General features: G+C 30.1%; 1 protein-coding gene across 8 annotated transcripts in view; it reads left to right on the top strand.

The window, feature by feature from the left end:
- Positions 1-13,999, top strand: part of LOC145313939 (phosphatidylinositol 4,5-bisphosphate 5-phosphatase A-like) — a 27,325-nt gene extending 13,326 nt beyond the window's left edge. The window contains exons 10-20 of one of the 8 annotated variants that reach the window (XR_013877571.1): positions 1,178-1,290; positions 1,627-1,795; positions 3,328-3,390; positions 3,667-3,722; positions 4,280-4,410; positions 5,603-5,807; positions 7,168-7,245; positions 10,159-10,324; positions 10,452-10,515; positions 10,709-11,033; positions 13,522-13,999. Coding sequence is in view for 1 of the 8 variants with exons in the window: in XM_080153605.1 (XP_080009731.1) it covers positions 1,178-1,290; positions 1,627-1,795; positions 3,328-3,390; positions 3,667-3,722; positions 4,280-4,410; positions 5,603-5,807; positions 7,168-7,245; positions 10,159-10,210 (867 nt within the window). In the remaining 7 variants the exon portion in view is untranslated. Of the gene's footprint in view, positions 1-1,177; positions 1,291-1,626; positions 1,796-3,327; positions 3,391-3,666; positions 3,723-4,279; positions 4,411-5,602; positions 5,808-7,167; positions 7,246-10,158; positions 10,685-10,708; positions 11,034-13,521 lie in introns of those variants that run through there. The other 7 variants (XR_013877573.1, XR_013877569.1, XR_013877570.1 and 4 more) reach the window with 7 other exon arrangements.
- The last annotated feature ends 2,828 nt before the right edge of the window (positions 14,000-16,827 follow it).

Consider the following 16,827-nt stretch of genomic DNA (forward strand, 5'->3'; position numbering starts at 1 on the left):
TGCTCTTTTTAATATTCTACAACTATTTTTACCCTAATTCATATTAGGCAACTATTTCTATTTAAGAGATTATTTGTTAATTTTTTTTAAATTTTTGCATGTTGCCACTATTGCTAAAACATAGGTTTCTTAATTAGACAGATTAGTATGTAAATAAAAATCTAGAAAGGGATATTTGCTGGATAATTTCGGGTTGGGGAAGTGTATAGTTCACAGAAAAGGGGTGATTATAGTGTCTGTGTGTGTGTTATTGTGCGTTTTTTGTGTAATAGAGGGATTAATAACAAATTCAACAGGTACACACATACACACACATACACACACACACACACACACACATACACACATACACACACACACACATATACACACACACATACACACACACACACACACACACACACACACACACATACACACACATACACACACATGTTTAGATTCTGAAACACATTTAGGATATTTTTGTTAGCCCAGTCAAAATTGCTTTTTATCGCCCTTTTTAATATGCCGGTAAAAACAAAAATATAATGAGAAAAAAAAATACTTGTAAGGCGTTGATCTTTTAACTTTTAGTTGAGTCATTGTCTTATATCCTACAGAATATACTTAAAGATCTACTTAGATAAATTAATATACATGTAATTATATTTATTTTAGTATATGCAATATGAGTATCTTACTCCTTTTAATCTTTAGACAAGATTGAATATGAAAACTGATACTTTTAATATCTATTTTAATAATATATGTATATTATAAATAATAGTTATTTCTCGCATCGTATTATAAACAGCTTTCCGCGGATATAGAATGTACAATTATAAGATTAAAGCCAGAATTTTAAAGACCCGATGTGCCGAAGGCTAAAAACTGGTTTTAATCTTATGATTGTACATTTTTATATTCGTAGAAAGCTGGATATAATACGATGCTAAACATAGTTTTTTTTTATGGATAAGAACTGGATCTTATCCACTGGATTCAAATGAATACGAGAAATTTAGATAATATTTAAATTTTGAATTGTACAGGCAATATCAATAAAAAACATAACTTATTGATGTAAGTTTAAAATATTATGAGAAGGTATTGAGAAGCTTCGCTGTAAATAACCACATCTGTCTGAAGACATTTTGTTACTTTGATATAAAGGATAACGGCTAATATTATTTAGATTAGAATAGAGAGCTATGACACAGTACTTGGAGGTCATACCTTTACAAATGAGGCAACTGAAGCTATTATGTACCACGACTACGTTTTCTGGCTGGGTGACCTGAATTTTAGGTTAGTATTTTAATTTGCCAGTTTGGTTTACTGTTTAGTAGTTAAGTTTACATGAAATTCCTTTTCTGCAAGTCCATTATGCTGAGAAAAATTTGATTTTCTCTGCTGTTATTCAATGTATGCCTATCCATGAGTTGTATTTTGCCACTTTTTGATGTTGTCCTCCTTGTTTCTTGTATTTATAATCTCTGAAAAAAGCCTGCTAATAATTTTGGCTCCGAATGAACATGTTGGTATATTTCATATTTTATTTGATAAACAAGATATAGGATTAATGAGGGAGGTGGGGGGGTTATTGCTGTGGTACTTAAAAATATTGAGGTTTTGACTGTTTAGGCTGCAAGAAGATACCTTCACATTTGAGCAGATTGACCAGAAGATTAGAAAGAAAGAGCTGAAAGACCTGCTCGCAGTTGATCAGCTGACACAAGCCAGAGTGGACGGTCAGGCGTTCAGTGAGCTCGATGAAACACCACCTGATTTCCCACCTACGTTTAAGTACAAAGTAAGATTTTAATAGTTTTGGAAAAACGTGATTTATAGATGGTTAATGTAAAGTAATTTAATTGGGATATAAAAATATTATAGATTTTCAACAGGTCGTCGTCTGTCCAGTTTTAAGTATGATTATTGATTTTAACTACAAACATCCTAATGGCAAGATTTTTTAAAAGTAATAAAATTATTAGGTTTTGTTTGTATTTAGCCATGGATATGAAGGATTACATTATGGACGATAAATTTTTATTTATATTCTCAAGGATTGTACACTAAATTAGCCCTTCTGTAGGTTATAATTATTGGTTGAAACGTTTGATCTCTAAGAACCAACCAATCAAAAATAAAAGTCCCCAAAGTGATTGAGCCAGCCAATATGAAAACGTTATTTAAAAGCTTTGGGGACTAGTGTAATAAACAGCCCAATATCTCCTGCCTTACTGGTATTTAGCAATTTAATAAGAATTTAACTCGTTTAATACTTGGTTATTCTTTTTGTTATGGCTCCTTGCTTAAAACTAAAATGCTGAAAATCTTTCAAATTATGAAAATGCGGGGGAACTAAGATTGTTTTGTAATTGTATGTGGTAAAGTCTATATCTGCACTACAGTAAAATCTGAATATGCTATGTTGTCTAAAATTAGGGCAATAGTTTTCCTTGTTTGCTTTAGTTTTATATGGTAAATATTACAGGGGTAGAAGGGAAATATTTTGTTTCAATTATCATGTTTTCTATTGATAGATTGACTACGCTCTAAAAATATTGTTAAACGTGGCTAAAAAGTCATGGAGGGATGGGATCTTGGGCTGTTTATTACACTAGTCTCTAAGTTTTATTACAACCTTTTCTTATTCGTTGGCCTAACAACTTATGGAAATTTGTTTTGATTGGTTGGTTTATTACGGTTATTTGTCGTCCAAATGTTTTAACCTTTAAATTGTGATTTACAGAAGGGTTGATTTAGTATATCACCATTGCAGGGGATGTACTTTAATTGTTGTCTTATCCTTTTAGATCCCTGTATAAAGTAATATTCAAGCTATGTAACGAAAAAGTTAGCCTTAGGCATTCTATTAGTAGGTATAACCTTTATACTCTTCCTCTATAGAAATAATGATTAAAGTTGTACCGAAATAGATATGAGGAAAAGGAGAGTAATGTTAGCCAATTTTAGGCTGATATAATATGCTATTCTATATACCTAAATAATAAATATTTTCTTTGTCTGCTTTCCAATAAAGTACAATAATATCAGGGGTACAGGGATAGTACAATGGATGTAGAATATACTGTTATTATGCCAGGGGAAAATGTCTTCAATTTAGCTTGCTAATAAGAATCTCTTTTGTTTTAGTTCGTTCACCCAGTAGGAGGGAAGGGGATGGGGTAAAGGAGGTGGAAGGGGAGATTTTTTATTTTAGCCCGCTGCGTGTTTTACTTTATTCGGGAACATTCAAATATGGCGCAAGATCCAAGTAATACCTTATATATCTATTAATTGTACATTACAATTATAAAATATATTTTATTATTTTAGTTTGGAACTGATGTGTATGATAGTAAACGAAGGCCTGCTTGGACAGATAGAATACTTTATAAGGTAAAATATTTATGTTTTTAGAGAAGCTTTAAAACTCTTAAGGTGTGTTTTATAGGATAACATCCTTTTGATTCATTTTAGACTGTTCTGTGTAAAACTTTTATCAAACCAAAAAAAAGTTTTTTCTCCTATGTTCTAAACGTAAATTCATGCCTGGAAATTATTGTCTTGGCCTGGCAAATAGCCTTTCCCTCTAGATGAAAAATTCTTCGTTAGAAATAGTTTAATTAAAGTTGTTTAAATGATGTTTTAAGTAATTATGTTAATTTGATTAAGGTGAATACTGCTAACTATGACAAAATAGAGCTCAAACTAAAACAAGATTCATACAGGTACGTGTTTTTTTTTATTTCTGAAGGTAGCGCATTGAGGTCAATTTGTGTAGATACTTGTTTTCTATTTTTGGTGTCAAAAATGGGCTTAAACCTAAAAAGATATTGAACATACGTGGATATTTTGAGAGGAAAAAATTGTCTTTAATCTAGGTTGCATACATTGATATCATTTACTGGTCAGCTTGTTAATCCAGTAGTAAGGGAGGGGATGGAGCAAAGGGGGTGGATCGGGCAAATAGTTATTTTAGCCAGTTTCACTTCATTAGAGGTTTTGATAATCTGTTTTAAGATCAAAGTAATAGTAAATCCATTCTTTTATAGTCTTACCCAATTTATACATATTTATGTGTTAAACTCTTAGTTAAAGTTGCTTATTCTACCAAAAGGTTGATTACCATAAATAGTCAACCATACACCAACAATCCGTCGAACTCAATTTTTACCAGTTATTGATTTTTGCTTATATTTTTATTAATCTCTTTAAAAAAAAAGGTTTCTTGTTTTACCAATCCAAAATTACTGTAAATCTAGTGATTGATAATTATTTTTTCTAGATCGCACCCTGAAGTACGAAACTCAGACCACAAGCCAGTGTCCTCCAGCTTTAGAGTGGGCATATTTACCCCTGAAACAGCCGCCCAAATGGGGATTCAAACCTACCACCCCATTGTCAAGTTTCATGTTGGTGAGTCTTGCCTCTATTTATGTGGTCAACATTTGATTAATATCAGTAAATGTTCTTGTTTCCGAAATAATATTGTCCAAGTTTTTCATAGCTTTTAAAGGACGTCCTTTTATTATACAAAGTAGTAAGGTTTTTTGTCTTTATTTCATGAACTAATGAACCGATTGAGTTCTTCATTTTAAACTTTCTAGGGTTCTAGGCTTTTTCATTTTCAGTTTTATGTCTTGGGAAGTATTAAGGCTATTTTTTCAATCTATGCAAGGCTGCGCACCTAGATGCTAGGGGCGCAGCCACTAGTATCTATACAAAGGTTTATTTATTGAGAAGAATAATCTGGTAATTTTCTCAAGCTAAAATATCTTACTTCAGTTTTATTTATGATTAATGAGTTATTTTTTATTTTGACAATAATCCTGTTTAATTAGGTAACACCTACTTAATTTTCGTGCCATCGGCGGAGCTACTCTATAATTTAATTCGTATTAAGTGAAAATAATAATTTGCGAATTCACTATATTTCAAAGTTTATTACTAAATTAATAACGTCGAATTTGAACTTCTTGAGACTGTTACCATTTTGGGTTTCTTTTGCATTTCTTGTAAATCTTAATTTGAAAAATTAAGCTCTTAAAATAATGCTTCTTGACTTTGCACCTGTTCATTTGAAATGAATAAGGACAAGTGAGCCAAATTATTAGATATTTGGATCCTTATCAAAACTAGATTCCATATAAGGAAAAGAATCATAATATTTGGACAATTCATGGTTTGTTTCTTCTGAACTAAATAGATGCTAGTAAATAATTCGAATTCTAATGAAAGCCGTAATTTTTGGACAAAAATGGTCTAAGAAGCAGATGTTCATTGAAGAAAATGGCTTTAATTTACTTGGATGTTGTAACATATTATCATGTACTCTTTATAAAGTTAAACTTGTAGCTGGCTAAACTAACTATCTTCTCCATCCACTCCCTTAACCTCTTCTTCTCCTTTTGGTTGAAAAAACAGACCAATAAATGATGACTATGCTCATAACTTATTTTGACAATTTTTCCTCGGTCATAATATCACTTATATTCTACATTCATTCTTAGAAATGAAATTGAGGGAAGAGATATTTCATACATGTGGAGAGAATATTTTTATTTTCCATTGTTTTATCCCTCTCTTCAAGAAGAATTTTTTTGTTAAGATGAAGTTTACGTGGACGAGGACAACACCCTGGTGTACACCGTGGACACGAAGAACATGCGGTACCTGCGCTACTGGGACTGGATAGGAGTGTACAGGGTGGATACACACAGCTTGGAGAGCCACCTGGCATTCCAGTGGGCACCAAGCACCCCCGCCAGGGATAATGCGTATGAGCTGTGCTTTGATGAGAATGTTTTTATAAGGTAGGTTTGCATTTTTATCATGTAGCTTTTTAATTTTACGTAAGAGAAGTTATACTCGGGGATCTAAAGGGATATGGTAATTGATGATAGACTAAGTTACCCCTCTTTTATAGATCAAAATCATTAATTGTAAGTTTGGAACCTGCTAGTTTTTACCAACCAAGATAAAGCTTTAGACAATGAGGTAATAAGTAACAGGTATACAACGCGACGGAAATAAAAACAAGTATAAAGGATTAATAATCAGTTTTGTCCTATTTACTTTGTATCATTGTTTACACTAGATTAGTAAATAGTAATATAACACATTTCTTTCATATCACAAATATTTTACCCAGAGTTAGATCTTTTTCAATTAAAATTACAATAATTAGACTGCAAAAAACGCCAAAAATAATTCCCTGAATCAATCACCATTGACGAAAAAATACCATAAAATAACTTTTTAGACTGTAAAATACAGTGAAACCTTTTTCAGTCGATGAAATACAAGCCCTTGACTGATTTTAAAAAAATCCTTCAGTATTTTTGTTACTATTCTAAACATCGCTTCTAATATATCCTTATCACAAATATTTAGAATCCAGTTTGTATATACGCAATATACTAAAGATAACATGATAAATAATTTGACAATTTATCAACATATTAGGATTTGTATATAATACCCTGTAGCTTATATCAATACCCAATATATGCAAATCCTATACTACGTAAGATCAGAAAAAATGCCTATAGAGTGAAGAAACTTATTTTTTTAAAGGAGAATTTATGAAAAATGCAAATTATACCTAAACCTTCTAACATTTAATAGTTTTATATAACCCTAAGTTTACTAATGTATCTAAATGTTTGAATCTTATAAAATATTAGGACTATCTGTCCTAGATAAGATATAATTCTTGCCAAACTTTGGTTTCTACAAACTAAAGTGTTCATACAATTTGTTTATGTTAAAATATTGCAAATTTTTCGGAGTCAAATGAACTTAATATGAAAAAGAATTAAGTGGTTTATATGACCGCCTGTTTGTCTTCCATTAAAGCTAATTTTTGGTTGCTACAAAAACTCTGATTCTGAACTTTACAAAGTCTTTTTCAGCAGTATTGCATGGACATATTAAACTTAAGATTGCTTTGAATACTAGATTAGTTAGCTGTGGTTGTGTTTACTTTAGAAATAGGTTTACATGATGTAGTTATGGTTATTATTAGTATGGTAGCTACTCTATAGTTGTGTTTACTTTAGAAATAGGTTTACATGATGTAGTTATGGTTATTATTAGTATGGTAGCTACTCTATAGTTATGTTTACTTTAGAACTGGTTTACATGATGTAGCTATTAATATTTTGTTTGTAGGAGTGGAGATTACAGATTGGTATATTACAGCGCGGATTCCAAGGATATTCTGGGTGTTAGTCCTCCTTTCCATGCCAGGTAGGGCAATTGTTTCTTTATTAGGGGTGTTAGTATTGGGGATCAACATTTGATTTTCATATCTATTAAAGTAAAACACTCAGCGAACTAAAATAACTTTCCACCTCCTTTCTTCTTTCCACCTCCTTTATCGCATCCCCTCCCCTACGACTAGATGAACTGTCCCTTAATTTAAGTCCATGTTGGCAATATTATATTATACATTATTAGTTGTATTTGATATACTTGACCACAAATCATTATATTTTTTTTGGTTACTTAATATATATTTTATATAAGATAGTATAATGTACCTCAATTTGAAGTCAATTTGTAGTAAATTTTTTTTTTGTACAAAATATTAATATTAGGTACTTTTCGAGCATTAAATTTAAGAATTTTTTTTTTAGTAGAAGATAGATAGATATTGATTTGTTTAAATGCTTGAAACATATTTAAAATTAAAGTCATTTAGACACTGCGTTTTTGTTTTTGTTCTATACCATATTGCACCACGATGTTTTAACTGTTTAATTATTCATATTCCTTACTTTTTGCTTTATGTTTAAATACATTTGTATTATATAAATATGTTCACTGTTTGTATATATTGGATTTATGAAAGTGAATACAGTATTTTTAAAAGATTTTTCATTATATTATTAAAGGTCTTTTTAAATTGATTTTCTAATACTTTATTTGATTATCTAATTTGAAACACTAAAAGCTACTCTATTAAAACAATTTAATGCAAGTAATCTAAATTGTTAGTGAAGAAAAAATGTATTGCACTATCCATGTTTTTTAGATCCAATATTATAGAAATAAATAAGAACTGTACTCCCTCGTGCCGCATTATTGTCAGCACCGAAATAAATTCTGTCTTATTGAGGATCCATTTTAAGAGTTATTTCTTTTTCTCACTTCTGGGGTACTAAAGGATATTTTTGTTTGTTCAGTAAGATCTTAGGAATTGTTCAATAGGTCCCTTAAAACATTTTTTAAAGTAGTCTTATATGTACTAATATTTATTGAACTAAATGGACAGATGGAAGTAAATTTTTTCTAAAAAGCCTTTTAGTGTTACAAACTATCAATCATATTATATACAAGGTTTAAATTTATCCAATAGTTTAACAGTAATCTGGCATAGGTGGGTTAGGCAACAGGACCTTCTTAGGCGTGTTTGCCGCGAAGTTATAATGGTAAAGTTATATTATTTTCTTTAAAAAGTTAGATTGCTCTGTCTAAATTTCAGCAAATTATGTAGAATTCTAAATATGTCTGCTATTTATTACTCCTTTAATCATGCAAATCTTTCATCAAATATTAAACTAGAATAATTTTGTGATAATGAAATGGCTAATGAAAATTAATCCTAGTAGAGTGGGTCAATGTCCTTGTTTCAACATGCGGTGGCAGAAACACGGGTGGGGATAGCAATTCTCAAAATAAGTTTGATACATGAAGCTTAGTTTATAATATTGTAACTACTTGTATCAATTTAATTAAGGCATTGTTTATATACATTTCATTTTTCATTCATTGTTCAATTGAATTATTAATTTAATCTTACTTTTCTACCATTTGATTTTCATAATTCTTATCTTGAACACCCCAGTGTTCTGGCAAATTTGCTGCATGTGTGTGTTGCTTGTATTGGTGTCGACATAAAACAGAGATTTTACCTATCTAATATTTAAGCTAAATTAGATTTTCAAACCTTTCGAATATCAATAAAATTCTTCAGTGTAATAGGCAAATCATTAGGAGAAGGGGTTAAATATTTATATCCCCATCGCAGTGCCCTTGTCCTGACTCTCAATTGGGTCATTCAACCAATGTTGGCGGTTATATTAACACAGCAAAGTAGCAGAAAAATTTGGTAGCAGACGAAAAAGGTCATTGTAAAAGGGAGGGAAGTAGTTATCTGTATATACATCTATACTATAGATCTATTGGCAAATCTGCATATTATATTAAAATGTTGTTTTTTGTAGACTACTTCCTGTATTTATTGCGTTTTTGGTTACTTTTAGATTATCAATTTTGTATGCACACTGCTGTAGCTGTATCTAAGCTTATCCCTTGGGAAATAAGAGCATCATAAATACTAGCAACATATACATATTTATATTTTATATTTCTATCCTTACATTAAAGTAACAGGATCTGTGTCTGTTACCTCTAACAGCTGAATAGATATTGTTCCCCTTTACAGTAAAGCTTTTTATAGGTCCCGGTAAGGATTAAACTAATTAAGGAAACAGTACAAACACCCTCCCAATAAAAATAAATCCTCCACCACCCCCAAAAAAAACTTAAACTATTTAAAAGTGGGAGAGTGGGGCTTTAAGGGCGTAGCCACTTGTTGGATATAAAAGTGTCTTTAAGTCTAAAGAATTCTTTATTCGGTTTTTAATTTTATTTGGTGTCCCAATTTATTTCATGTCCTGTAAATATTCTGTAGGCCACCCTATAAACATAAATATCCATTATATACATATGTTTTTATGTACATTCACCTCTGCATTATTATAAAAATCTCTGGGGATTCTAAAACTTTCCACACACTAGTGTGTATTATGTTTCCTTCAAATTATATTTTTCGTACAATTTTATTATTAAATTCATGTTTGACTTAAACATTCAATTTTTATATTAGAATTAAAAATTATGTGATAATAACCAGTTTTGTTAGGTCAATGGGCCGAAGTTCGTGTTAACAAAACTTATATTAAACTTAAGATTTTAATTTTATATTATAGTCTGTAATACGATGCTATAATGATCTGAACCGGTTCTTATCCATCGAAAATGAATCCGTATTGAAGCCATACTGGTTAATTGACATGCTGCTATGTGTTTGATGTTAGGAAAGTTACTGTAACGCCATTCTAATAATGATTTGATTATTATTGGTTCATTTTTCAGGGTCCGAGATTTGGAACCAGAAATGGGAGTGGAGGTTACTGAAGAACTTTGAGATTAAGTCAGAGATTAGCTTTCATCTTAGTGGATCTATATCTATATTTAGTACATCAAAGCCTAGAAATTTGAAAGTTTAAGGTATTTATGTTGTATTTGCCTTTTTAATGATGTAATTGCTGAGTTAAATAGCACCTGAAGTGAAACTGTTTTGCCAAATTAAAATCAATAGCAAAAAATTAGGCAAACTAGTTCTTTTCGTGTGCCATTTTCCCTCAGCATGAAATAACCAATCCTAGTAACTTTTGTCAAACCATCAGGCCAACCGATACTGTGATAGCAAAATTTAAGTGCTTATGTTAGGTATTAAAAAAATGAGCCAATTTATATTTTTATATGCATTATACTATTTTATTTACCTCCTATTAGCTTTAAGTGCCTTTTTAGTATTTGTATATTTTCTAGTCAAAATTTAGAAGTTATTAGCCTTTAGTAGAGAAATTATTCTTACATTAAACTTGGCTCAAGTTTGTTCTAAAATAATATAAATCTACAGGATATTCTATAATATTTTCCAGTATGGATTCGAAACAGATTTATATCCGCTGGATTAAAACCGGTTCTCAGCCATAATAGAAATTATTTATCGCAACGTATTACAGACAATTTTCTAAGAATATTAAAATAAAAATCATAAAATCATTACTAGTTTTCTAAGCCCGGGCATTCAGCTCATCGAGGCTGACAATACTGGTTTTAATTTTTTATAATATCCGCGGAAATCTGTCTGTGTATTATGGTCATAATTATCCTTAGTTATCTTAATGCAATATTATATTGTTATCTATTATTACTCCTATGCATTCATTCAATTATCTTAAGTAACTTTTTATATATACAAAAATAATCTTAATCATGTTTATCTGTTAGTCTGTCTGTCTGTTTGTCAGTGTGTGTGTGTCTGTTTGCGTGCATATGTTACTATTGTATGTGAAAAATCATTATTTATTAAGGTTGATAAGCCGATAGAAAAGAAATTGATAGAAAAGGGGGGGGGGAGGAAGGAGAAGTTTCTTATTTATTTGAATTGAGAATAGTAACCCTACCCGTTAAAATACTTTTTAAAACTTAACTTTAGATTTTACTTAATAAAAGCCTATTTTAGTAATTAATGAATTTTCTATAATTCCTTATGTTTAATTTCCTTCCTTTCTAACCATATGGGATAACGATAAGGAATCAAGTTATGATAATTTAATTTTATTACTTGGATCTTGCATCAGATTTTCATGTTATCTAAAGTGAAACATATAGAGGGTTAAAATAACATTCTCTCCCATCCAACCCATTTACCCAATCCCCTCTTCTCCTACTGAATGAACGGCCCGACGAATACATGACTATGGAAATAGCAACCATTTTCCTCCTGTATTATATCCACTTTTATTCTACATCCATTATGATTTAGATATAAAAAAAGGAACTTAAAATGGTTATTTTTTAACTACTCGTTGCGGTTTTACGTATTTGACTATCCTTCTATAGGAAAAGGTTTTATATTATCTTATTGAAAGTCTATGGCCAGGTTATCTGCAAGATAAAACCACAAAAATTATTCAAACCAATGATTAAAAGGAGAAGTGAAATTGTGTAGAATTTTTGTACTAATATACAGCCAATTTATAACCTCTTAGTTATTAAGGGTGGTATAACAAACTGAATTATTTTAATTTAGCGGATTTCGAGAAATATAATAGTTATATATCGAATTGTATTATCAACAGCTTTCCGTGGATATAAAATTATACAATCATAAGATGAAAATTAGTTTTTTTAGCCTCGAGATGCTGAAGGCACGGGCTAATAAACTGGTTTTGATTTATGATCTTATATTTTATATCCGCGGAAAGTTGTTTATAATACGATGCGATGGATTAATTTTAAGTTTTTCTGATATTGTAATATCCCCGACAATGTTCTCTATTGTAATTATTTGACTTTTAATATTGATGATTATAGCATTACATGTTATTCATTTCCTTATTATCGATTATTCAGTTATTAATACTTAGAAATTAGTCTAATTGTGTATTTAATAAGTTAAGTATATTGCATTAGTAATGGATATTTATACTTATTTGCTGTAATGGATATTACAATTACAGAATAGTTATGAAAAGTTTTGAAATTAAAACCATTTTTGTTAGGCTCGGACTAACTAAAAGAGTATGGATTTTCTTATATTTATAATTAAATATATTCAATAGATAAATATATTTAATTTTAGTGCAAATTAGTCGGCAATATGATGCTATACATAATTTTTCAGTAAGGCAGAGAACTAGTTATAATTCAGCAATTGTAGCATGTCTCTGAACATAGATACTAACTTACTAGTTTATGACGACTTAATACTTTTGCCCCTTAATAAATAGTTAATTTTTACAAATTGCTCCACCCTAGCTAACATATGTTCAAAATTCGAGCCAGGCTAATGCTTGTACCGGGTATTGACCCCACGTGGTGTGCAAAATGTTTCTGACTGCAATTTTCTCCCCGCCCTGCCCTTGCCCTGCCTGGCTGATAGCGGTTTCCAAAATTATAAAATTTTACAGTATCACAATAACTTTTAGGTCACAGCTCCCCTGGTATTGAGGTGTTATTGTAATGTAACAATAATTTAGGGGGATACTATTTAGCTTTCCATATAACCAGATATCATTCATACCACAGAAAGTGCTCTTGTGAAACAACTCAAGTATTTGAATTAAGTTATATCTTTATTGAAAGTATTCTTTATATTGAAATGCTTTTGTACGAATGCCTTTATAGCTTAATAGTTAAAAACCTATGACAAATACAAAGCGTTTCTCGAAACACAGACCGTATTTATATATTTACCTCAAGTCATAACAAATTAACATTTTAAGTTAACGTTAGATTTCTATATCATAAAAAACTAACTTAAAGTTTGAACTAAGATTAATGAAAATTTCAATGTATCTGAAATGTTTAAACATCCAAAAGTACACATACACACACAAACATACACACACACTTATAACAGCTTAACACAAACACAACTGACAGTTGCACAGCTAAACGGAAATGCTTACTGAATTCAATAATTGTTTAGTTTTACCCACCAAAGATTAATTGGTTTGCAACTTAACCACGCATTTTTAAAACACAGGGCTGTTATTTGTTTTAAAAAGCGTAGCCTTTATATAATTTATGACATTAATTCACTTGTCGATCGACTCGCCACCCTTCCCTTCCGAAGGGGGACTCTTCATTTCTATATAATTCATGAATTGCTAAAAAAAAAACAATGTAAATGCCTTGGAATACAACTGTCCCTGTTTTTAGAATGAATGCACAGGAGTAAAATGATTCTATTTATTTTTATAATTGATGAGATGCATAGCTTTATTAATCTACCTTGGTTTTTTAAACATAACTTGTAAAAGATTGTTTTGCCATTGGAATTATTGATGTAATCCTGGAGGGGACATTGAGCTGTTTATTCTACTAGTCCCCAAAGTTTTTAAAAGATTTCTTAATCGTTGGCAATTTTTCTGACCCTAGAAATTTTCTTGTTAAGTAAAGTAGAATATCCAAACGTTTCAACAATGAATTGTTATCTAGAGAAGGGGAAATTTTTTTTATCTTTGAAATGTACATTAATTTATCGGCTATTGTCTTATTCTTTTAGATCCCTTGCTATATTATTTTGAAGGTGAGACAAAATCTATCTATGCATTTTATGATTGTTAATCTGTTAAAATTTACGCGGGAGATTTCTATATTTCTAAATTTAAATATTTATTATAATTTCATATAAAGATGTTAAAATGATGAGTTTGGGTAATATGAGTGGGGTGGTGGGACTGAAGAAATCCTCCAGATTAACTACTGTAGCAAGACAGACCACCAGGTCCTACTGGTGGGGTCATGACACCTTAGGTAGAATTTTAGTATTTATGTTTTTAAAAAATAGTCCATTATTAAGGATATTAAATTCAAATTCTGTAATTTTATTAACTTTAACTGATCAAATCGCTATTATTTTTTTCTAGGGGATCTGAAGTGTTAAGATAATAGCTGATAAATTGATGTATATCCCCAATGAAGATACACAAAATTACCCCTTCTGTAGATGAAAATTAGCGGTTGAAACGTTCGAACACTGAACTTAATATACCAACTAAACAAAATTCAATGAAATTCCCTCATGTTTCTAATCCAACGAATAAGAAAACGTTAATGTCCTAGTGTCACAAACAGCTTATTGTCCCCTTCCTCTTAGTAAAATAGTAATGAACTATTTTTTATTTATGTTAACAGTTTATACAAGAAATTGATTATTTTTAGATATTTAATTAATAGGTCATTAGTAAAGATAATGTATTTTTTGTGTCGATAATTAATTTTCTAGGTAATCAATATAATTTTTTTTTTTTTTTTTTTTTAGCAGATCTTGTATTCGTTTGGAACCTTAATTTTATTTGCTTATTTTATTCTTGCGTTGCTTAAAATTGTGGATGATCATGCTAAATTAATTGTAGAGGATCAAGCGCAGCGACGGGCCAGAAAGTCAGAGAAGGATGTTATCTCCTGGTCCAGACCTGGAGAAAATCTGGTGGAGAAGGAGGAGTATACTTGGGTACCTGCCAGGTATTCTATTTTATGCATGGGTACTGGTATGGGATAAAGAACGAAATATTAATCGTACTCTTATTTTTGAAAGAATGCTGAAAGCCCGGTTTAATAAAGTTGTTAGTAATTTTATGATCTTTCTTTTGATATATTTGTCGAAAATTGTCAGTCTTCTGTACATTTTTTAGTATAGCTGAGAACTGGTTGTAATCCAGCGGATGTTAATAGAAAAATGGATAAAATAGCTTTAATGATAACCCTGAATTTAATGTTGAACAAAGCTTCCATGAAAATAAAGAAATTAGACATACATTTGAACATGTTTAAACTTTAGGGCCAAGGCTGAAGCTAATATGTCCAAAACCAGTATATTCAACAAATGGACAGGGGCTGTGGAACTTACTTCTTACCTCTCCAGATACAAGGAATTTTAGACATCATTTTCATGACTTTTATATAGATTTAATGAAATATTATTCAGATTACCCCTTCTAATTGAAAAACAATGTTATAAATATTTTACGTAGTAATAAAATTTACCCAAATTCTTTAACATTTTTGAAGATTTTATTTTGAGGAGTTTTTTTTTTGATAGATAAGGAGAATAAAGATATTTTCAAGTTTTGTCCTCTTAGAATTCTACACAAGAAAGTAAAATATTTTTGTCTTATATTCATTTTTTGTTACGAAATGATAGATTTTGTAGTGCAGTTATTATAAGATAAAGCTTTTAATCAGATATACCTACTGATTATTGCTGCTATAATTATACACATTTTACCTTGTTTACAATCCTTTATTATTGAGAATTAAGAAGCTTTGTTCTATCTTCAGTTTTTTTCTTTTGTCTTGTCCCTTAAGATCCCTGATATTCAGAGACTTAACAAATATATATAAAGTAGTCTGTTACATAATCTATTACAAACCAGGGAAAGGAATATATCACCTCAAGATTTTTATTACCTCAAATTTTTCAATTATTATATTAAATGATTGAGGCTGGGGATATTAAACTTTATAACATCATTTTCTTATTCTTCAGCTTAAAAACTTTGGGTACTATAGGGTAACTTTTAAACTCGCATTGTATTGGTGGAAAATTATGATCCTTATTTCTGTCCTTTATTATGATGACAAAGAGGTTTTGTGTTGTGTCCATGGAAACTTACCTCAGACCACAATCTTGCTTACTCAGAGTTCTCAACAAAATTTATGTAACATTCTTATATTAAATGTATTTTAATTTTTATATACCTATTTTTGTACATTTTTCGCTTTTACCTTAGCTTGGGTTCTAGTTTAAGAACAAAAAGAGCTTTTTATTATATCTTTGTCACTAAATATCAAATTATTTTTACTTGCAGAAAGCATTAAGGTTTATATTTGTTATTTATTGCATCGTATTATAGACCGTATTCTACGAATATTAATATTAAAAATTATATAATTAAAACCTGTCTTGTTATCACAGAGGGGCGGAAGGCTCTGGCTAACAAAACTGGTAGTGATTTATGATTATTTATCATAAAAAATTGTCTGTAACACGAAGCTAAAATAATTCCCATGTATTATTTTTATTTTATTGAGATTAATTTTGGTCCTTCCTGTATTTATTATTGTTTATGTAATCAAAAGTATTCTTTTCTTTACTGATTGATTCCATTGTTATTTTCTTATTATTCCCCTACATTTATACCTAGTAAGATTATTAGGTTGTAAATCTAAATAAAGATCATATTTTTATACGTTGTATATTATTTATACTGCATTTTTATTGAGCATTATCAATTTAAGGTAGAGGACATTTTTCATTACCCTGTGCAGGTTAAAGGGGTGTTTAACCCTCCCAAACTAATCATTTGAGCCTACTTACCATAATGTAAAGCTTGGATTTTCTTGTGCATCTTGTCCTACAGCCATTATCATTAAATTGATTAAATATCATATTTTTCTCAATTATAATATCTCTGACTAAAGTTTTAATATTTATTATAATGTCTAAATTTTGCAACCTAT

Source organism: Acartia tonsa, chromosome 3 (genome assembly GCF_053477335.1).
Source record: "Acartia tonsa isolate MP-2025a chromosome 3, ASM5347733v1, whole genome shotgun sequence".
Taxonomy (NCBI): Eukaryota; Metazoa; Arthropoda; class Copepoda; order Calanoida; family Acartiidae; genus Acartia; species Acartia tonsa.